The sequence below is a fragment of the Phalacrocorax carbo genome, chromosome 5 (genome assembly GCF_963921805.1).
Source record: "Phalacrocorax carbo chromosome 5, bPhaCar2.1, whole genome shotgun sequence".
Lineage (NCBI taxonomy): Eukaryota > Metazoa > Chordata > Aves > Suliformes > Phalacrocoracidae > Phalacrocorax > Phalacrocorax carbo.
This window is the reverse complement of record NC_087517.1, coordinates 6,300,186-6,325,082: the sequence shown is the minus strand read 5'-3', so window position 1 is coordinate 6,325,082 and position 24,897 is coordinate 6,300,186. Positions and strand designations below refer to the sequence as shown.

The 24,897-nt window shown below is 36.2% G+C and overlaps 1 protein-coding gene across 1 annotated transcript in view; it reads right to left on the bottom strand.

Annotated features, from left to right (window-relative positions):
- LRP1B (LDL receptor related protein 1B) overlaps positions 1-24,897 on the bottom strand; it is a 761,744-nt gene that overhangs the window by 146,108 nt on the left and 590,739 nt on the right. Inside the window, exons 42-46 of the mRNA XM_064451033.1 lie at positions 19,907-20,096; positions 18,285-18,489; positions 7,731-7,923; positions 7,136-7,261; positions 584-712 (exon numbers count right to left, since the gene is read on the bottom strand). Of these exons, the coding sequence (XP_064307103.1) occupies positions 584-712; positions 7,136-7,261; positions 7,731-7,923; positions 18,285-18,489; positions 19,907-20,096 (843 nt within the window). The remainder of the gene's footprint in view (positions 1-583; positions 713-7,135; positions 7,262-7,730; positions 7,924-18,284; positions 18,490-19,906; positions 20,097-24,897) is intronic.

Below are 24,897 nucleotides of genomic sequence, written 5' to 3'. Positions count from 1 at the left end.
AAAGAGAGAAGGATAGGATCCCTTGGGAAAAATCTGAAAGTAAAGAATAGACTCCCTAGCGTCTAACTTGTTGCAAGATGCAGACTGAGTGGTGGGAAGAATAATGATATTACAAACTTAAACAGAAAATTGAGTGGAAAGATTTCTGTTACACAGCCATTTTTGTATTTTATAACGCTTCTATTTTGGTCTTTTCTATTCACAATAAGAGAAAATCTTATTAAATATGGAAAACTAAATCAAAATTGCTAAATGAAAGCTGAAAATATTCTAATTTTTATCTTTGAGGAAGCGGCTAGCTGTGGTTTTCATTATTTTTGTTTTAGAGAAGAAATGTGAGAACATTTGAGATGATTTTAAAAAATATAGGTCAGCTAATACACAAAGTTTGCAAGAAAAAATACATTCAGGTAGAAGTAATTCTATCCACATAATGTCAGGGGTTTTTTTTAATGTATGAGTTGGCATTTTCCTCTTGTGCATTTTGGCAAGCAGTTGGTATGAATTAGAAAAGTCACAGAGGAACCAATATAAGCATGTATAACCAAAATAAGTGTGAAAGTGAATGTATGGAAATACTTACCACAGTAGAAAAGTTTCTCATCAGACTTGTCCTTACAATGAGCAATGCCATCACAAGTCAGCTGATAATCAATGCATTCACCATTTCCACATTCAAACTCAGAATAAATGTTGCAAGTAGAATTTTTAGCTAAAAATAAAACATATTAACAGGTAATTTTTAATAGCTTTTATACTTAGAAAATTAGAAAAACGTTGGCTGCATTTAAAATCTCGCCTAAGCAGTTTTTGAAAACCTAAGTACAAAAAAACCCACCATGGCATCAAAACTTAAAAGCTTCTACAGAGTGGTGGCTTGCAAGACTGCTATACTTCTCTCTAAATTTGTTGATATTATGCAGGACTGAGGACAGATATCTAAATAGCAAACAGAAATGTAATGTTGGGGTGAATTCCAAACCAAGGTAAGAGTCTGTAAAAGAAGAATACATAGCCATGAAAGAACACGGAGTGAGGCAACCTAAAGGCAGTGATGCTGATGATGAAATTGTAGCTACTGTGCTCAGCTCTCCTCTGCCCACACATGCCTCTCCACAACCCCCAGCTTGTATGCCACCCTTTCTCAACAGATGTTTAAAAGAACCTCTTCAGCATAGGACATCCAAGAGCAAGAAGTAAACGCTTACCATTACCTAGCAGTTAATCTGAACTCTCAACTCTGTTTTGTGGCACTGTGCAGCTGCTCAGCGCTTACACAGGTACCTACATCCAATGTCGAAGACGTATCCTAACACCCAATGAAGAAAGCCTGCTGTTTGTACATTACCTATTTGCAAAAAATCATTGGCAGACACGTACAGTTTTTGTGTTCTTGCCTTCTCAGATTTGTTCTTTTATCTATTATTTTAGAAGTGAACAAGATGTACATTTAAAATTTTGAATCCTGCTTTCTCCTGCATATAGATTTTCTATTACTTCAGTTAGAAACGAAAAAAGTATCGCAAAACTTACACAGAACAATTCCATCATGAACTTCCTGATAAGTACATTTATCATGTGTATGGTCCTAAACATAATATCAAACTTGAGAGAAAGGAGGAGCATATAGGACAATTCAAGATGAAGAATAGAGAAATGATCCCTCTTATGCTTTTTTTTCTTGTTTCCATTATAATTACTTCAGCACAAATTCAGGAATAACTGATGTCTGCTATATGTAAAAGCCAAGCCAATATAAATTGAAAACATTTCTTGATTTGATTCAAACAGAAATAAAAATATAAAAAGAAGTACTGAAAATATAGATTCTGGACATGGTGAGATCTGATCTTGTATATGATTACCAGTCCTTTAAATGTTAATCAAGTTTATGGCAACATTTATTTTTCTTTATTTTTCTCCTGACTTCTTACCATTTTAAAAACTTAGATCTTCTGAAAAGTCATTCTCAATTACATTTCTAGTTCATCTATTCAGCATATTGGATGGCAAACCTTAGAGAAAGATGGGAGGAAAAAATCAAAATATATGTATAGTATAATCTGCCCTCAGTTAAAAAGTCAAGCTGAAAACGCTTGTAGAGATTGCTTCAAAGCCCAACTTTTAGAAACAAAGCATTAACAGTTTGTTTGATTAGGAACAAGTAGTCTGGGTAGTCTTATTACCCATATAATCACCCAATCCCTCTTTGAATTTTAGTGAAGCTTTGTCTCAAGAATCTTGACTGGCAGTAAGTTATATAGTCAAATTACCCTTTGAAAGGGCAGTTATTTCCTTTTATCAGTTGGAATTGCTAACTTTCAATTTTATTGAATATCCCTTTCAACTGTGTTACAAAGACAGAAACTTTTGATCTCACAGCTAAACCCTAAAGTCTATCTTGCCTCAACCCTTCCCGTGCTAATCAATCCCAATGTTTAAAGTCTATGTCTGTCTTAGTTTTTTTTTTTTGTTTTGTTGTAACTAATAACTCAGATCAACATTTCCTGCAAATATTCTAGAAAATAATTTAGAAGACGGAATTTACATCAAGGTCTAGATGAGGATTTAAACCCTCTTTTAGCTAATAGTAATATTAAGATTTGTAATGCTTTTGGAAACTATAAATGCCATGTAACTTTATAATTATTTATAATTATCGGACCTATGAATTTATCTGCTGAACCTCTTTCATTTCCACTGCTGATCACTGCCTCAACAAGGTGAAGAAAGAGGTGAGAAAAAGTGCTTTAATTAAGGTTCAACTTCAGTAACTCATCTGATAGAGCCCTAGACAGACCCAATGGATGCATGTAGATACTTTTATCTATCTCAGTAGTAACTACGATCGATATTTCAAAATCATAATTATTACTAAGAAAGTAGTATCTTACTACCATTATAGCAGTTATGTTTTTCATCTTGGTTGTGGTTTTTTTTCAACGTGTTTGTGATGCCAGCAGCCATCTTCCTCTCCCACCTCCAAACCAACTGGAACTTTTATTGCATTCAAGCAATGAGTTTAAATTGTTACATGAAATAAATAAGTTCTTGATATTTAATGAAGGTTAAATGAGGATCAGTGTAAGATTTGCCTCCTCACTGCTCCAGGCATTAAGAATTCCAACGCTTCTTTGTATATTTTCTGATTCTAATTCATCTAGGAAACTGAAATGGTTATGATATAAATAACTTAACCAAGCATTGAAAAACTTTAACCTGCTCAATTTGATCCTGTCTTCTTTATCAGCCACTGAGGTTTCTGCCCTGCTGTGATGAAGTAAAAAAGAAAACACCAGGCTCTTGCCAGCCTAGCAATGAAGGAAAGGTTCCTTGCCAGATTCTAAGCAGGTGGCAGCAGTTAATTCCAAATCCTTAGCAATTCCCATACTTTATCATACTCTATCTCCTGGGTAAAGGGATGGGAGGATGCTAGCTGAGCAAGCAACAGACCTGACCCACAAGGCCAAGCACAGACTGGTCGGCAATGGAACTTCAGGAAATTTTCCAGCTTCAAGAGGTCTCTTCAATGATAAAAATCAATAAAATCTGACAGTGTGGGAGGGTGAAAGAAGGTAATAAGACTGGTGGAAATATTCCGTATGTAGGAAGCAGAAACATTTGGCTCTAGTGGAAAATATCTTTTCATAAAGTAGTAAAGTCTTAATTAATATCTTTGAACCATTAAGAATCAGATACCTGTCCATACAATCTCAATTATCACTGGATTCTGTTACTAGACTAAAGGTCTGCTACTCTGAAACAGTGTTATAGTTGAAATTGAAATCTTTATCACTTCAAATCATCTGTAAAATTCATTGTATCTCAATTATACAGCTAGACAAAGAGGTCTTTGAGTAAGAGCTATAAATGTAATACAGGTTAGATGTACACTACTTTACTATTGCATCTTGACTCTGGATCAGCTGTGTATCCCCTGTTGTGAACAACAGGCTTTTTAACCCTCATACGTCCATATATTTAATTACAGAACCAGGTCTTCCTGTGAAATCTCAGTGACCTTATAATGCGCTATGTAAAGATTTAGTTAACAACTAACAAACAACATGTATGTGTGAGCCAAAGGTAAACGTCGAAGGTGAAATATGAAGCATGTGAAAGTGCAGATTAAAACTGTAGCAATTCACATATTTGTTTGGGACATGTTGGTAGCTACTGTATGATTATTCTGGTTCTATGCATAATTAATATATACATTTCATTTCATTTAATAGCAATATTTTAGGAAATTAAGCAAAAGGCAAAGCTGTGAATCCAAAATAAACCTGGCAAAAGAAATTCTAGGATTAAAATCTTGGATACAATAATGAAGGCATTAGCTTGGTATGGTATAAAACTAATTACAGGCTCCTCACAAAGCTCTGTAGCTCAGCTGCCAAGCCTAAGAATCTGATTCTAAAGGACTGGGCTCCAACCCTAAGGATGCCTTAACCCAACTTAAAATCACACTACCCTTTCCCTCATCACAGTCTTCTGTTCTCACTACTTCTCCTTAACTGGCTCTAGTGATCTTGCAGTGTCAAGCTGAAAGAGCTCTGCTCACTGATTCCACCAAAACTAGGTCTACAACAAAAAAATCCTGATTCCCAGCCAAGCAAGTTAGTTAAGTCGTCATTCAGTTACACAACTGTTATTACTGATAAAAGGCATATGGTGGAAGGGAGAATAAGACCACCCTTAGCAGAAGCACACTTCTTCTTAAGCTGATCATTTAACAACAGTATTCTTTCCTGTTATGAAAATATTGATATGAAAATACTGATATGAAAATACTGTTCTCAGACGTACCAGAAAAGCCTAATATCATTCTAGCATGAAAAATCCAGTTGCATGATCAAAATAAGCTCTATTAGCAAAGGAGTATGTTTGTAAAGTATATATCAATATATACCAGTATATCTATACCAGTAGAGGTATGTCAGCGAAGGACTACATCTCTTCATATCTCACACCAACACAGCTCTGCACATACAGAGCAGCATTTTAAAGGTGACTCTGTATCAGTAGAAGAGAAGCCACTTGTTAGGCTATTCAGGAGTAACAGACTGCCACAGTAGAGTCTGAAACAGGCAAACTGCCTAAACTTCCAGCAGGATGGTAAATCTTGCTAAATCGTATACAGAAGTATAGTTTTTCTTGAATGTTATAGTGACTTTCTACTGTTATGATAAAAAAATTTAATTTAGAGAAAGCAGGTGGGCTAAGGCTATGAAACTGAAGCAGCAGAACAGACATGCTTGGCAGATAGATATGGAAGTGGAGAACTTGATCTAGGTGTTGGGACTTCTGCCCCACAGAGGTAAAGGTCCAATAAACCACCAGAATTTGGAAGGGGTCTCTAACTGTGACAGAGAGCTGCAGTCCAGTGACATTAACAATGACATAAGGAACAACACGGTTTCCGCCCCGCCCCCGCCAGCTTTCCTTCCATTCTAAATCCAGCCAGCTACCCTTGCTGAGGGGAGAAACACAAAGTCACATCTCACATTATGAATGTGGGTCAATCTTGGGAAACAGCCCGAAGTTTTCTAGTTAATGCACTCCTGCTAAGGCACAGAATTAGCAAAGTGACAGAGATTTTCTCCAAAATATTAGAAAAGCTGGAAGAGTGCAGAGTGTGTATATAAATCACATCCTTCCAAATTACCAGCACATTCCTCCATGTTCAGAAACATGGAGGGACAGTGTGATCTAAAGAAGCTGCAACGGGTGACCACATATTCTGAACCACTTCTGAACTATGAAAAAATAGTTTTCTCATATTTTCTTTATCATGTACTGAAGAAGCTCGAGAAGTGGGCCCGTGTAAACCTCATGCGGTTCAACAAGGCCAAGGGCAAGGCCCTGCACCTGGGTCGGGGCAACCCCCGGTATCAATACAGGTTGGGGGATGAAGGGACTGAGAGCAGCCCCGCGGAGAAGGACTTGGGGTGCTGGTGAACGAAAGGCCAGACATGAGCCAGCAACGTGCGCTCACAGCCCTGAAGCCAACTGTGTCCTGGGCTGCACCAAAGGCAGCGTGGGCAGCAGGGCGAGGGAGGGGATCCTGCCCCTCTGCCCCACTCTGGGGAGACCCCCCGCAGCGCTGCGGCCAGCTCTGGGCTCCTCAGCGCAGGAGGGACACGGGGCTGTTGGAGCAGGGCCAGAGGGGGCCACAAAAATGCTCCGAGGGCTGCAGCCCCTCCTGCTGTGAGGCCGGGCTGGGAGAGCTGGGGTTGTTCAGCCTGGAGAAGAGAAGGCTGTGGGAGACCTTACTGTGGCCTTTCAGTAGTTAAAGGGGGACTATAAGAAAGATGGGGACAATCTTTTTAACAAGGCCTGTTGTGACAGGACAAAGGTTAATGGCTTTAAACTAAAAAAAGATAGATTCAGACTGGATATAAGGAAGAAATTTTTTACAATGAGGGTGGTGAAACACTGGCCCAGTTGCCCACAGAGGTGGCCAATGCCCCGTCCCTGGAATCATTCAAGGCCAGGTTGGACGGGGCTCTGAGAAACCTGATCTAGTTGGAGATGTCCCTGCTCACTGCAGGGGGGGTGGACTGGATGGCCTTTAAAGGTCTTTTCCGTCCCTTCCAACGCAAACTATTCTATGATTCTATCATTATATATGCTGAGACGCACTGGTTCACAGAAAGCATGGGAAGATACAAGACAAGGAGAACTTAGAACAGTGTAAACAAGAATACTCTCCAACCAAACCAGTCTCCAAGGAGTCTGCCAATTTAAAGTGATACATTCCCAAATTACTGAAACACCAATTCTACATGATTAAATACAACAGCTGGTTAATAAGTTACAATTATTTTATATGTCTAAGATATGAAAAGAAAATATTTGTACTCAACAAAAACAAACTGCAAATAGGAAATGTTCAGTAAAATACAACTACCCAAACTGGAATTTACAGAAGGTATAAGTATTAGTGCTTTTTAAACCACCAAAAGCCTTATAAGACATCAAATATTTAAAAGGCGGTATGTGCTGAATGGTCAGATCAATTTTTACAGTATACAGAAGCAATAAAATTAATGGCTTGGGCCAACTACCTTTGCTTATGATAGCCAACAGCATTACAGCAGAGCAAAGCATTGTGTCAGCTAGTATTACTTACTCACACATCTGTTATCATCTATCAGTATTCTATCCCCTCGACATGAACAGTTCACTCGTCCATCAGGAGTCAGAAGGCATAAATCATGACAACCTCCATTCATTTGTGCACAAGGAGATAACTCACCTGAAAAACAAATGATAAAAGATGGACTCTGTTTTATAAATTTGCTTCAATGGCCAATGTCTTTGAAAGCGCAAAGATCACCATATCTCAGATTCATGGGCAATTGATTCAAGTTTTATCAGTCAGATGAAAATGTCAGCATGCCTCAGATGCTAGCATACTAAAGATAAACGGAGTTACCTTGAATATAATAATTTAAAAACTCCACAACATTCAAAACTGCTGATATTTGACAGGAAATGATTTAACTACTAACAAATGAGCACAATGTCCATAGCAGAAAATGGTCATTCAATAATATTTATTTACTTGGGGAAGAGGTTATATCCCGTCTTTTGTTAACAGTTCCGACAACAAAAAGAATTTATGAAACAACTTGAAATGTTTTAACTTAGTTGAAACTAAGTACAATTCTTGAAATGAATGATACTGGAATTAACAAAATAGCGCCTTTTGCTTTGTAACTTACAACTGTTAGTATCATTGGCAACAGCAATAATGCCCATTGGTTGATGTGGGATATCAGAACGAAGAACTTTTGTGTCTCCTCCTGTATATTTGCTGGAACGCAGAATAGCTCTCCTCACTCCATCTGACCAGAAGATATAATCATCATATACAGCCAGGCTGAGAAAGGTACCTGGGCCAGATTTGACAATTACCTAGAGAACACAAGGACAGAAGAGAAGCATGAGAAGGAATGTTGTCTCTGAACAATATGTTTTAAAAGTGCAAACTGTGACTCACATCACTTTATAATTTTCGACAAAACACTTAATTCTTCTATACTAACAGAACCTGGAAAAATGAGATGACAGCCCTTAAAATGGGTTAAAAGGATGCTACAAGGGTTAACTTATTATTTCTTGATACATGCATCCTTCAGAAGTCCAGGAATCTGTTCCTTAAGTAAAAAAAAATCACAGTTTATCTAAACATGCTTGTAAAAATACCTACTCAGCACACTACCTGCTTAATAGCCCAAAGAGAACAGAGGAAAAAGAGGTACTGTAGCATGGCTGAGAGTCTAAAATTTCTTTAATGTCTTTAAGAATCAAAGCCAGAAGCATGTTTCAGAACTGAAGAGCGTTCACCACTATGATCACATTAGAAACTTGAACCCAAGACAATAAATGTTTTGTGTGCTCCAATTAAAAAAAACTGTCCTCAGTCACCATACTAATTATCAGTTTAAAACCGAGAAAGAAAATATGAATTGCAGTTCACAGTACGGTAGGGTTTGAATGAAAACTGGAGAAATACAATTAATTTAATCCCAGTCTAAATCACAGAACATATATTTTCATATATGTTCTTTCTTTCTGTGTATGAGAATTAAAAACACCTACAGGTTCTGTTCTGAAGAATATAACGTATTTTTAATCAGTTCTCTAGCTGAATACTTAATTTTGGCTGGGTAGCAAAACTATTGTAAGGGGGTTATTATTTCTCCATTAGAATTTTTGAGCTATAATGGAAATAAATAATATTCTGAACATATTCATTGCATTGCATTTTCATCATATAAGGAATTCACTGAATATATGAGACATCCAAATATAATTTTAGTGGAATAAACCCCCCATTTCTCCCACTACAGCTATGCCTTGGAGATTAAGAAGGTGCCCTAACTCTGCAGTATTCAATATCAAGCAATGCTTCAGGGGTACTTTGTTCACACCTCTGCAAGATTCCTGCCCAGTGCTAGGCAGTGAACAGCCTCCAAAACAGTGGCTTGCAAAATGCCTTTGGGAATGTCCTCAGACTGACTCAGCACCAAACTACTCCCAAGAACTTTCTGGAAAGACCGTTAGCTAGCACGGGCAAAGTTGAGACATGGGAATGTTTCAACAGTTCGGTAACATAAATAGTTGTATTCCAGTGCACAGCATCATTCCTGGCCATGTCTAAGTTCACTTATACAGCTATAGTTGACAAGTTACTTATTAATCAGATAATTATAACAAATTCTGCAGCACTATGCACATTACATATTTCTGCACATTTATAAGAAGGTTTGACCAGCAAATACTTTTTTCCAGCAAAGACTGTGATAAATGCCCCAGGAGGACAACTTTTCTCTAACCAACCTTATTTCAAGATTAAAAGTATTAAAAGATAGATGGGAATTTATTAATGGCAGAAAGACCTTTTCTGCAATTGTGCACATTTACTGTAAGACACTTTTCATAATACACTCTTAAAAGCCTATGCTATTCAAATTCAGACTCATTTCAGCAAAAAAAAAATCAATCATGGATGTTTCTGAAAGATCTGTATGAAATCTGGCCATGTGGATTTTGCAGCCCCGTGTTTGTTCTCCATGATAATGTGAAACTGCCAATTCGAAGGATTTCATCGTCCCAACCAATGCCAAGGAAGGCACTACTCTGTTCAGTGTTCTGTGTTCTGTAGCACTGCCATAATTTCCTCAAATTGTAAGAAAGGAATGTAAATTCATTACAGAACTGATCATCATTTTTCAGCTGTGGGAGATTTGAGATCCAAATAAAGGGTCACAAAAGCTTACATCCAGGAATGTTTGTTCGCTAATGCTCATAGCATTTCATTCACCAGGGTCTCCTCTACTATGTCACAGCACTATCCAAGCACACTGGTTTTATTTTAGCATGCAAAAGAAAGAGGTCCTATTTCTGCCACCTTTTGGAGAACTTAACAGCCTTTTTAACATTCTAGTTTATAGATTTACAATGAAAATGATTGACTTTTTTTGTGGTTGATAGCACTCCTGGATGATCAGAAGTAACTGAAAATGAAAGTCTTTAAAAGTCTGTTCATCCTTTGGTTACCATCTTTAAGTCCTGAGGATTCAGCCTCAACAAAATTTGCTGTGTATCAAACCTGTTGTAAGTCATCTATGTTTCTAAGTCTTGTATTCTGTACAGCTTGCATGTCCATTTTCCTGGCAGTGTCTGCAGCTCTGGACAGAGGTACCTGCAGAAACACCAGCAGGATCATGTAACAAAAATTCAGGTTCTTACTCTGTGACCCTACTGAAATCCCCCTTGCATGGCCCCATGTGGCTGGCCCAGGATGGGTAGAAAGCACTAAAGGGTCTGCCCACTACTTCCTGCTTCCTTTTTTCTTGCTGCTGCTTGTCTCTAACAAAAAGAATGATGGAAGCCAGTACAAGCTATTCCTCTGAGTTAGTGATAGTAATCTGATAAATTTTGGATCAAGACGCAAGAAAACTGACCCAGTCTTTCAGGGAATGGACATACCCAAATACATAGCACAGAGGAGAAAGCCCATGCAGAATTGGTGATCACCATTCAACCATAAGAAAAAATCATGTTTTCATACTGTAAAACCTCCAAGATAACCAACTTATAGCAAGTTTTATATAAACTGGTGGCTGGGTAGCAGCAAATGACCCAAAGCAACTCTCCCACTTATGAGAATACAGGCAAAAAACTCTTTTATGTATCCTGTCTGGAAGCACAATATCAACACAAACAATGCCCAGTTAATCCACAATCGTTAAACCACAGCATATGCTGCCTGTTGTCCAACTACAGTTGGATGAACTGTACTGGAATCGGAGAGCCATTGTGTATGGTGAGTCAGAGGGAAAAAGGACACAGTTCCATCAGAAACTGAGCATTTATGTTATACTGAGTACCATACATGGAACAACTTTTTATCATCTGCAGGCAATATACAGGTAGAGAGAACTAGAAGGTACAACCTCAACCATCAAATTTAGTCAAGCATGATATAGATCACAATGTCACAGAAATTTAATTCATAAAGGCCACATCCATGCACTGCCACAAACTATTGCAGTACTCTAGAAATGCTTAAGACATGTTCTATGAAGGACAGAAACTGCCAAAAAGCATCCTGTGCCACAGGAAAAGGTAAGAATAATTATGGTCATCAGCAATGTATTCAATCACAGAAGAGGGAATGGAGGTACTGAATGAGTGTGCACATATTGAAAAAAGCAACGCGTTGCCATTCTGCATTACAAGGTCTGAACTGAACAGATTTATTTTTTTACAGTAACAAGTTTTTAAACAGGGTTTTTAACAGTATGAAACAAAATCAATCATATAAAGACCCTGTCCTGACATATTTTATCATAAGTCTAAATTGATACCAAAAATTGCAACAACACATGTACAACATATGTACGACTTTAAAACTCAAAACAAAAATTCGAAACTTCAAAACAAAATTAAAATAATTAACAGTAAAGTTTCAGGAAACCTGAACAAGACACCCCTGCCATCCCTTCGCCTGAACCAGCAAAATCAGACACATCCAACAGTACGTCACGTGTTTTAATACCGAATGATCCCAACATTCAGTTACCATATGTACTTCAAGCTCTGAATAACAGCTTAAAAATTTTCTCTGCTTCCTGTGAAGACATAAGGAGACTGAGGCTGGGGGAGGAACATCTCAAGTAGCAGGGCAATTTAATTGTAAGTATGACCCTTTTCATTTTTAGTTCTGATTTTTAAGTTCTCCAGGCAGCTTAACATATAGCTGCTCTAAATTTGAGGTATGTGTGTAGCAGTTTCTCTACAAAAACATGATTGAAAAAGGGGAGGAGCCAGTCAGGTAGGCAAATCAGGTAGACAAGAATTTGTACCAGAACACTAAAATTTGAATGATTTATACAAAACTCTTATTAGATAGTCATTAAGAATTAGATTATTCACAATTCTTACCATAACAATGCTTAACTTTTATAGAAAGATGATTTTTTCAAAGATGAGTACATAAATTTAATGCATCAGCTTAATATGAGTTGCTTTTAAGCCTTATTGATAATAGTTCTCTTTCAAAATGCTTAATAAATGGGCAGTGCTATCTAATAAAGCCTTGAAAATTTTTTTAAGGGCTCTTTACTCTTCTAAAGATACCCAAATCTACTTAGAAGTCTATAAGAGAATGACAAAGCTAGTATAGAAAACTACACTTAAAAAGATTAAAATTAATGACAATTGAAAGTCAATTGAATAATAAAATCATCATACAAGTATAAAGCAACATCAATAATCTAAAAATAAATAACATTTTAGATGCATATCGGAAAACTCAATCTGACAGAATTGACTTATACAGAATGCATTAATCTAAAGTTAGCTGATTTATTTCATTCTTTCAAATGGAAGACAAAATAGTACGGCATATTTATTATTCAGTTATGAATACTCTTTTAAAGCGTATAAACAAGGAACCTATGAAAAAAAAATTACATGAGGCTGACATAGAAAGAAACCAGTTGCACAGCCAGGGGAAAAAAAATAATCTAAGTTTTAACTTTTGTGTATGTGATTTAGCCACCTAAAAAAGATGCACTTAGGTCGGATCCTTGTTTTGCTTGTTATTGATGTGGTTGCTTTAACAAAAAGCAAAAATGCTGTCTCTTGCTGGGTAAACAAATCTATCAGCCTTGATCCAGAGTATCCAAATTCTGCCCTTCCAACACTGCGGTGTTATTAGGACAAAAAGATTATGTTAACCAGAAAAAAGCAATTGCTGGGGGTGAGGTGGGGGGGAACTTAAAGACAGAGTAGTTCTGATGAGAGCACTTGTGAGTTTATCAATTCCTCATTCCTGTTGCCATAAAAAATTTTAAAAGAATTTCTAGTCTAATTTTAAGTTGGGTTTTGTGGAAGAACAGTGCCAATCACTGCTATACTCTACGAAAAATAATCACGCTTTTTCCTGATTGGTCTCAACAGAGACTGTATTTTCATCATTGTCACATCTTTAATGCATGGATTTTCTTTTCATTTATTGTATCTTTCAAAATTACCTTCATAAGACCTTGAATTGCAATCCCATAGCAAAGAATACAAAGGACATATTAGAACAGCACATTTACCAAGAACAGTAAGGTCTTGTTTCCACAGAATTGTCCAAGTGAGATGTGACAAAACCAGAAGTGCTTCCTCTTCAAGAATTAATTTTTGTTTCTCCATGCTAGAAATGAACATTTAAGACACTGAAATCCAAACCGCAATGCTAAATTTGCTGCATTCCAGCTGTTACTTAGATTTGCGGTTCAACTGAATGATAGATTAAGCAGCTGTTTATAACAGGCCTGTACTTTTCAGTGCCATTCATATGGAAAGCATACATCTCTGTAAATTATGTCTATATTAACCAGGTTCTTTGCAACTACATGCATATTAATTACACAATACTTATTTTTCAACATTATAAATGACAATGACAAACTTCATCTAATGTTACATTTATTTCAACCTCCTAGAATTTTGTGGCATCCTGAGGTGTTATAAATAATCTTATTCCCCATAGTCTTAGAGATTATTTTTACCTTTTCATTAATTCCTTCTCTGAGTTAATTTCCACCAGGCTGCCAACACTGGACATCAAGATATTTCAGCAAACAGTCTCAAACCAACAGTGTTGGATTTGTGTCAACCAGCTACTTAGGTCACACGAATTAGAGGATTTTATTGCCATTGGTCAGGGAATCACTTTCATTAGCTTTGATCTTAGCAATACTTTGCAGAACTACTTAAAGAAAGCAACTCATAAATGTCAATTAACTCCCTAGAAAAACAACTAATTAAGCAAGGGGGATATTTCACTCTTCATATTGGTTCTGGACTTTTTCAGACAAATATTAATGGGAAACATGGATATCTGTGAAGTTGAGAAAAAAAGATTCTTTTTGATCAGATTTGCAAGAGAAAAGAATCAAGAACAGAACATTCCTGCTACAACTAACGTATTTATACTGCTGAACAGAGAAAATTTAAAAATCCACCACAACTTCACTTCTAGTACCATTAATTTGCAAGACTGTCCATGCTATTCTAGCTGCCTTTCAAACTCAGAAAGAATAAATTCATTAAAAGGCCCAGAACCTTACAATAAACTATCATGATAGGGGGAACAGTAGTGGCAAAACATGATGAACTGAAATGTCTAGGTGGTAAACTGTGCATATTGGGCTAACAGCATCAAATTTTACTAGCAGTTGTTGTTTCTCTACTATTATTGCTTCTAGTGTTGTTTAAGAAAATCAGAAGGCAGCACTATAAACTGATGAAATAATTTCTCTATGGAGAGTAGGCTCAATTATATTTTATTTCTAGACAACTGTCCAAACTTACTAAAATATCTACCTTCTAGCTGACATCATTTTCCTTCAGGTTTGTTTTCACATCTGATTATTTATTAGGGAATACAGCAATGTGATTCTTCAACTCAGTATCATGTTCAGGACCTGCAACTTTTTGTAACTGCTCATGTGCAGACCTTAGTGAAAATCTTTTCTAAGACTTCTGATTTTAATGGGGTTAGATATTCTACATTTCTAATTGTTAATATTTTGCAAGATTTACCTCTGATCTGGCTACCTTGGCTGATCTCATTTCTTTCCTGCCTTAGTGAGTTATTCAGCCGCTTCTCAAGGTAACACTGATGTCATCATGAATACCTTCCAAGAACTGACCAAAATTACTCTGCTGTCCTCAATCTCACTTGTACTACAAGTAAATAAAATGACGTGTCTGAAAAGCAATTTTAGATGTCAGTCATAAAGTCAAGTTTTTCATAAATGCACAGCCAAACCTTTAACTTCCATTTCTGCATTTAGGAGTTTGAAAAACAGATCTGGTCAAATGTTACCGAAGATAACAGAAGTTGAACACCGACTTCAGAACTTGTTTAATTACTTAAATACAGAATTCCAACAGAAGGAAAAAACATATATTCTAGAAATTGAAGGTTATAATTACTGGAAGGTTGCAGTTACACAAAGGTTATAAATACTGGAGACACCTCTAAAACCATACTGGTTTTAACAATCACACCTGTAGGCCCACAAAACTGTAACTGAGACCAAAACATTCCAACCTGGATGTTAGAAAATTACCAGACTTCTGTTTACAGGAAAATGACTATATTTCTAGGTTCTTGATACATAAAATATTACAGAATACTCAACACTGAAGTAGAAAAGGAAAAAATCAAAATTGGAAAAGGAAGTCCAAAATGTAAAATCAGCTTTATCTGCTTTTGGCTCAGTCTCTGCATTCATGAACAAAATTAAAGCACTAAGAAGCTAAAACCAGCTGCAGCCACAATATTAAATCCAACTAAGGGCAGGAGATAAAACAGAAGAAAAAGGGGAAGTGATTCTGAAAACAACAATTGTCATTTTTGGTTTTTAAACAGGAAGGTCTGACACAGCAGAAAAATAAATGTTTAACAAACCCCTGCATATCTTCTATGCAATAAAAAGGAACAAAAGCAACAACAAAATTCTTCCAATCTTGAAAGAGAACTCCAGCAACCAAATACTCATATTAAAATATCAGCTTAACACAAAATCAATACACTCTTACAATCCACTTAAAAGAGTCAATTCAATACTGCTAAATTATTTTCTAGCCATTCGTTGTACTAGATTATTGTGCTGAGCGGAATGAAGAAAGAAGCTGCTACCCTGGAAGAAAATTCATTACATTACATTAGCATTCCATGTTCTGCTATAAGATTTCTATCTTTGTTAACCTAACAGAAACTAGAAAGCAATGAAGCAGAGATAGTGAGGAAAAGGGTAATCTGTTTAAACTGTTTTTGAGGGGTGGCTGATGGAAAGACCTTGCTGAAACACCCTAAAGAATCTCAGATCACCAGAACGTCAGAATGATTATTACTTGTATTATCCTAATGTTACAGAAACCAGAGATGTCATCGAGCTGGACAGCATATGAACAAATTAAAACAACCGCCCTGGAAATATTATTTCACCTGATCAATAATACAATTTCATGGTTGGATTCTGGCATTCTTGTATCAGTAAGAATGCACCTACGCGGTGATGGGCAACTCTGCTGAAGCACTGCTAATGAGGCCAGTACAGTTTAAGTGCAGACTTGAACGAAGCAGCCTGTGGGTTTTTTTTTCCTGGTATGACAATCCCCGTCTACCTACTGCAGGAGAAGCGCCTTCAGAAACCAGGAAACACACACAACTCCCTTTCAAAGCTCACAGCATGTGAGAACTCCGATGAGAATTTTCGATTACCGAGTTAGTTGCTTCTCCCGAGCCAGGTATTGGTGTAGGACAACCAATAGAGGTGCAGCTTCGTATAGGTAATGCACTAGAGCTCCCAAAAAGACTTCAGAAGAGCACACTGGATTCAGTCTATTGCTTTCAGGAGCTTTTTTTTTTGTTTACTGTAATGGGGAATGAGAAAAATGACAGAAAGCCAAACAAAGAGATGAAATACTAGGAAAGTTAGAAATTTCAGTGTTCAATGGCTGAGAAAATTGAACGACTAGTTTATTTTGCTGATGAAAACTGAAAGCCAGAGGTCTGACAAAGAGGTGGGATTTTAGTAATAGATTCTGCAACGAAGTTGCATCATCATCCATTTCAAGTTTGTGATGCGTATTTCATTATACCCTGTGTGTAGATGAAGTTAAACTGTTTCCATATAACCTACTAATTACCTCTTACTTAACTGACAGCATATGCAAAACCTTAAATAAAAACTGGATCAGGAAGGTAAAACTAAACATGATAGCACAATGGAAAAGAAACAGCAGTACACGACAGACGTACACGTCAGAATGTGGGAATGCAGCCAAAATGAAGAGAAAAAACATTAATTCTAACTGAAAAAAAAGTGTAAGAAAATAATTTAAGACTCCCTGTTGAACTAGAAGAGGAACAAAAGAATATCCAGTCTAGAAAGAGGTATTCCCTAAGAAGACAACAGAAGAAAGCATAGATGATAAATTATTTTTTTAATTATTTACTATTGATGATCTAAATGGGATATTTTTCCCTTTTCCCTAATAAATGTGACAAAAGTAGCAGTGACATAGACAAATGACTTAGTAGATAGAGATGGTAATGTACTTACACAAAACAAATCAATGTATATAAGCATTTAGTACATCCTTAAGCTCCAGGAACTTAAGAGTAATGTCTGAATTTGCAATAAGCTTACAGGCGAACACAATGAGGTATTACCACAAGTTCCTACTTGTGAAAGAAATAAAAGTTGCAGGTGTCTTTTAAATAGGTATTTCTAATTGACCAATGAACCTTACTTCAAGACAGGAGTTTGTAATTTACAATTATAAAAATGTAGATGAACACACGATGTGATGGAATAACATCTCCTGGATAAGATTCCAGAAAAAACATGTAATTCTTGTTTAAGATGCAAAAAGATTTCAATGCTTTTCTATAGTATATGAAGGATTTTTTTTTTACATAAATAGATATGAAAATGCACTGATGTACCAAACATTATCTTGTAGAGCTGGGAATTGAAAATACAAGCCAGAACATGCCCTTCATTTACTTTATCATGCACTTTGGGAGGTACACAATCCCTGAAAGAAAGGATTCATGAAATACGAGAACCGTAGAGTTAAACATGCAACAAAATTGTGAGCACAGATCAACTGCCTTCAGCATATTCCAAGCAAAAGGACTACTTGAGCTGAAACTAATAGAGCAGTCAGGGACCAAAATGTATTATGATAAAAGAGTAATGGAGTGCTGTTGAATATATCTGAAAATGGACAGCTAGAAAAGAAAAAAAAATAGATTTGCAGAGTAACACAAGCATTACACAAAAGAAATTCTAGTGTGCTCAGAAAAACTTGGCAGTGGAAGGAAAATTATAATCATCCTGTGTAAAGCAGAACATTTCTCTACCTCTTTTACTGAAGTTAGTTCTACATTTTTTTCAAGCTGATACAGATCATCTAGGACAATGATGCTTCAGGCTCAGTACTAACACAAACAGATTTTGTGGTGAAGGTCTGCATCTCCAGAAGGTCATCCAGAAACTGGAATGCATTGAGTAAACAGAGCATTACCTGTAGTTCAGAAGTGTTTTCAGTTTTAAATCTAATATACAACTAATAGTAGGAGAAACTTAGGCAATTAAAGATCTTCCAGTAACATTTTCATTTTAAAGATGCTAACAAATGCAGAGAAGCAGATTTACAATGAATATGTTTGGGATTTTTGTTTTACTTACGTATCTTTGTGATCCATCATATTCGCACCTCTCAATTTTTCCCAAGCTGCCATCTGAAAAGTAAAGTTTCTCCGCCCTGTGATCAATGGTAAGTCCATTTGGTGTCAGAATATCTGCACTAATGATAACCTGTGCATTTTTGCCTGAGAGGGTAGATCTCATGATGCTCGGGAGCTGCTCGTTCCAGTTAGTCCAAAACATTAAGCTGTATTAAAATCAAAATAACAAACAAAACCATAAGATACATTTTATAATTTAATTCTCTATGAAATGAGCAACAGAAAAAAAAAAAATGCCTTGAGAGACAATTATGAATGTCAGTAAAACATTGTGATAATCAATGGTGAATAAGAAAATGTGATAGCTTACTTCCTGTAAATTATAGCCGTTTCCTAGTTCATTAACCTAGACACGAGTACAGATTTTTTTCTCTTCATGTGTCTGTTCAATTCTGATCATGTCTTTATACTAATATACCATTACAATATAAACTTAATTCTGCTAACGCATATATTAGCAATTTCTAACAGTGAAATTAATCTGCAGCTTTTCCCGTATTAGACCTGGTATGCAGGAGGTTGATAATGGGGAATCAAGTGACCTTAATATGCTCTATAGGAGGCACAATCAGCTTCTCACTATGTTAAACAATGGTGGGAAAAATGTTATGGAATGAGCTGCGGGTGTAATTTATACACTGATCAGAACCTGCCCATCCTCTTATTGCAACCTTCATCAGTATTTAGGTGGGGTTTTTTATGATACCTAGATAATTTGTATTTTACAATACAGCATAAACTCTTAATTTGCATAAAGGGTACGTGAAGTCACACATGGACATAAGCTCCTTGACTACCCATGCAATACTGTACACTCAGCTATCACAAACCAAAAATATAACATAATAAGGCAGAAATGTAGCCTAGCCTCCCCAGAGGGGGTGACTGTTACAAGAAGCAGAAAAAGCTGTTTGCCTTTCTTCCAGCATTAACAGAGAAGGTTAAAGCAACTCAAATTTGTAACGCACTTATTAGCAAGAGGTTGAAGTAGAAATAGAAACCCTCCTATTAGCTTACTAGGAAACGCAACCTCCTTGAAAGTGGCAGGAAGGGAACTAATTTAGCCTTCTATCCAGGATGATGTCCACAAGCACCGGAAATGTAGATCTCTTGTTATATGAATTTATACAACACTGATCTTTGTGATAAATATATGGGCCTATCAGTTTGCCACACAAGAAAATCAGATTCCTTTTCGTAAATGCTTACGTTAATTTTGTTCTTATTTAAGCAATGAGGGTAACATGTCTGACAAAATAAATCAGTAAATGATCACTCTTGATAATTAGCCTTCTCACTTTTCTTAAAACCAGCTTGAGTTTTTTAACATTCCATGAAAATATAATGATCATTTGATCTGAAACATGAAAAGATATAAAATGTTGTACGTTAATTCTGCAATTGCTTTAAAAAAACAAACTAACATTTGTCTCCTAAACCAAGAAACCTATTTAACCTTCGTAAGGTTCAGCAGCATTAGTTGCCTGTGAAATAAAGAAGAGCCGCTGTATCCTTGACAGTAGGCAAAAAAACAAGTTCTGGTAAGGAGAATATAATACATACTTTTGACATTCATCTAGAGCCAACACGTGCGGATGATCATCTTCAGACATTGTTATTACTGCCTCCCGATTGAAAGCTCCTCGACGTCTCTGGTCAACAGTGTGTCTCGTGATTGAGGATGTGGTTGAACTGGTCCAATAGAGAGTGTCCCAAGCTCTATGATAGGCAAGTCCTTCTACTGACCCAACATCTGGAAGACATGGTTACAGACACAGCAAATAAAACTCCTTCCAACATGATGTTTGTGTTTTTTTTCCCTTGAGGTTGATCCTGCAGAATCACAGAGTTCAGCTATTTCAGCCAATTCTTCTGTTATTTCTCCTGTTTATTTTTTTTATTGGAAACAAAGTCTGATTATTTTCTTAATAAATTTAAATAAAAAACCATAAAAAGCAAGATCACTATTAATATCCCTGTACTGTATTTGTCAATTCTAACACTCATTAATATTTTTACTACAGTGCCCCAAGATAATAAGATAGAAATAATAAGCATTTATTCAAGACAGCAATAATTTAGTCACAACTTCAAACATAATTTAAAGCCAAATCTTGGGCATGTTTTCATTAATTACTTGTATTATTTAGCATTATCTTTTGATGTATTTCCTAACACGGATACACATTACATTAATAGGGATCAAAGTGTCCTGTTGTTACTAATTGTAAAGGCTTTTTTTAAAGACCTCAAAAATACTGAAAAAGACCAACTCTGAAGGTCTCACCATCAATACATTGTTTTAATAAGCTACAATACCACCTCTCTTCCATTCTACGTAAAAAAAAAAGTGAGCTAGAAACAAAAGCAAATATTAATAAGCAGCTAAAGCATATATTTAACATCCAGAAAAGATAAATTGTATCTGATTCCAATACATAAAAGTGACAGACTGTGAGAAATAGGAGTAATTATTTCCTACCATTATTTTTGAATTACAACAGAAATGTACGTTGATTACTTCACTTATTATTTTGTTAGAAACAAATAATTTTAGACCAGGAGGTTCACACAGCTTATTAATGAGCTACAGAAGGCAAGAACCTAGAAATATAAAAATTACATTACACTGATTATTACAGTTTACATTCAGCTTGCTGGAAGGTGTAATTTTTACCATGCAATTCATACACACAGAACAGAAAGTCCCAGAATAAGTTTGATCACACTGAGAGTGCTAATAGTAAATCAAAACTATGAGGCAATATTTTTTCTTCTAAAGCATTTCAAGATCTTCTAACTTCATTTTCATGACATATCTATAGAGAAGTGACAGTGACTTGTCTTAAAGAAGAAAGAACAGAAAACATAAATTAGGTGACACCCCTTAAATGGAGGTGAATATATGTAAAACGGGATTTCCTACTTAAGAAGGAGAATTTATGAAAAAAGATATATACAGCTCACTTACAAGTAACTCAAAAAACTGCCGGAATTTAACTTTAACAATGACATTGGAGGCAACTTGAAAATTACAAAAAATTCTTCTGACCATTTTTCATGGTTCAGCCACAGTTGGGAACTAAACACCCTGCGGCTGCTCGCTCACTCCCCACCCCTGTGGGATGGGGGAGAGAATTGGAAGAGCAAAAGCAAGAAAACTCATGGGTTGAGATAAGAACAGTTTAATAATTTAAATAAAATAGTAATGATAATAATAATGATGATGATAAAGGTAATAATAGTAAGGAAAATGAGAGATAAAAAGGAAAATGAGAGAGAAATGAAGCTCAGAAAAAAAAAAAAAAATTAAAAAAAACCCCAAACCACAAGCGATACAACCGCTCACCACCTGCCAACCAACGCTGCCGGTCCCCGAGCCGTGCCTGCTGCCTGCCTGCCCCGGCCAGCTCCTCCCAGTTAACATACTGGGCATGTCGTTACATGGTATGGAATATCCCTTTGGCCAGTTGGGGTCAGCTGTCCTGGCTGTGCCCCCTCCCCTCCCGGCTTCTTGTGCCCCTGGCAGAGCATGGGAGGCTGGAAAAGACCTTGACTAGAACAAGCACTGCCCAGCAACAACTAAAACATCGGTGTGTTATCAACATTGTTTTCATTCTAAGTCCAAAGCACAGCACTAGGCCAGACACAGTGAAGAAAGTTAACTCTATCCCAGCTAAAACCATGACACCATTACAAACATGACCCTTTAGACAAGAATTCTACTTTTCAAATAGACGAATGTGTTAAAAGTATCCTTCCTTTAAATGCAATATTTAGTTGCCTTATTAATGTATTTTTGTATTTTAGCATCAAAAACATATTGAGATATAGTGAAGGTTTTATTTTTTGTTTCAGAAATCTCCACCTGAAATCAAAGATAAGCAGTTCTTTCAAACACCACAACAGATGTGCAAACACCTACTGACGTATTTTTAAACCAGTGAGAACATGCCTGAATGCAGGCTTGTTATCCACTATGGTTTATGCAGTTTCTGGGTATGTCTGTCTATACTATGAGCCGAGAAAGTCAGTTGCTTTATTCTTGGGTCCTGCACCCCTGACCACCCAGACCACAGGCATGTAACTTTATACCAGGGCAACCTTCTGGAACAAAACTAATTCCTTCTGAGATGTAACCCAGGTATTCTTCTGGAAAAAAACCTGCTACTCTCTACAAAGAAATGTTGTTTTGGGAGTATAAACAAGACCACATCATTTGATTTTTCCTTTTGTCTAGAGAGACCTCACAACCACGAAACCTCTACACCTCAAACACACCTTACCTTTCTCACACCATGTTCAGGACATGCAAAAAATAGCCGTGATCATAACATCAAAATATCACTCTTAGGACTGACATACAGCCAGCACACAATTTTAGCCACCGCGAGCCAGAAAAAAATCCTAAAAATAACAATAATACCTCAGAGCCAGAGAAACACAACATAGGATTCAAAGGAAACCTGGACTGCCCAAATCATCCTAGAGGCACCAGACCAAGCACTGCATACATGAACCACTCTGCTCCCTGGTCTGGGCCCAGGGATCGCTTCCCAGGGGCAGCAATCTGTACAGTTTGGATATGGGCTCTGAGATACTTCTTGGTCATTTATTGCAAGTCTTCCACTAACTGAAATTAAAAGAAAACTTCATAAGTGTGATAACTATTAAAATAGAGAGATAGGAATACAATTCTAACTTAATCTACTAATTTCCATGAAAATTACATGCTGAATCCCAATTTACCACTACTTACAATTCTCTAAACTAAAACAAACGCTCTTAGATATAATTTGGGTAACACTCTTAGAAATATGGTTTAATACTTAGGTTTCCCTGTGTGGAGTTCAGGAGTTGGTCTCCATGATCTGCACAGGTCCCTTCCAACTCAGGATATTCTATTAAAAATGACAGAAGATGTATTGACATTTTCCTATCAATTCTGCACTTGATTTTTAATGAACAAACCACCAGAGCATTTACTGCACTATTTTTACCTTTCGTATCTGTCAATATTGATTGTTTCCTCATCTTTATTAAGGAAGTTTTTAGAAAAATGAAATCAAGTCTTTGTTTTATGGTTAAAGATAAAGCCCTTAGGAGGTGAAGTTTTAACCAAGATTTGCTGCAAATCACGCTCTTCATTTGAAAGATGACTATCAGAAAAAAAAAATTTAAAAAAAATTTCCCTCATGTAAACTCTTGAAATTCTAACACCTTTAGCTTTGTTCTTTGTCTGAATCTGTCAAGAAATTTGAAAGCAAACTGCTTACACAAGCCTAAAACTCTTGTGTAGCAGAAAAAAAGATAATGATGTCGTTCCTGCCACAGCTAGATGTGATGAACTAGAACACAACGAGAATGGTGAAGGTGCTACAAGATGTGTAGGTTTACTTGTCATTTCTATACTTAAGAGAAGGACTTGGTTTTCTACAGGAATCAGAAAGTATAGATTCACATTCTTAAACTCATACTGCATCTCCACATCAAGGTCTGTAAATGGTGATAGAGGAAGGTGTAATTCAACATTACTATTATAAACCAGTAATTTCTAAATTTTTAGAAAACAGAGTCATGGAAATTTATGCCATATGTAGCAACAAGCAAACATTTAGCATACAGATGAAAAATGTATCTTCCTCTCATTTTAATAAAATACCTAAAATGTGCTGTGTTGAAAAACCTTGCCATATATGCATATGTTCTGTGTGGAGCAGAACTAAACCACAGCAATCAATAAAATTTTTATTGAAAATACAACAGCAGCAACAACTTTAAAAGAAAATAAAGAAGCTCAGTTAGGAAAAAAAAAAAAAAATCAAGAAATCTCTCTCTTAATGGGAATTCCAAAGATTAACACTGTGACTGAAAAAAAATAAAAAATAAAACCTGTAAACAACCCAGAAACAGAAGCAGGCTGTGAAAGCTGCCTGAAATCAAATACCTGATATCAAATTAAGGAAATATTTTATCACAAATAAAACTTCAGGAACTGCTTGATGTGTACATGCTTTTTAAAGAAGAGAGGGGTCCTTATTAGATGATCACATCTTCGAGCAAATTAAATCTGAAACTATCAAAAGGTCCAGGCTACAAGCCTGTGGATGATAATGGTTTCATAAACACCACAAACACAAAAATCCCAGTAAAAAAAGATGCTTTTCTTTAAAAAAAAAAAAAGTAAATCAGAGGATTTCGATTGCCTTGATGTAAGACAAGAAAAAAACACTAGTTAAAAATAACATTGTCTGCTGCAAACACATACCAAGTGCATTCGCTTGGCTCCACCAAAAGTATAAATTCTGAAGGATTTATACCAAGCACTGTCTTTTATTTGCCAATAAACCTTTAGTTTTATCATGTTCCTTACTTAGGGAATTGAGACTCCATCAATACAGAAAAAAATAATTTAATACTTTTAGAAATCTGTAAGCAAGGTGGTTTTAAAGTCAATGGCATAACACCTAGACAGTAGGTGCTAAAGCAATCCAAGATTTAGAGAAGTTCTTACAATTGAAAAAAACCCAACCTACTTTGTTCTTATTAGCATG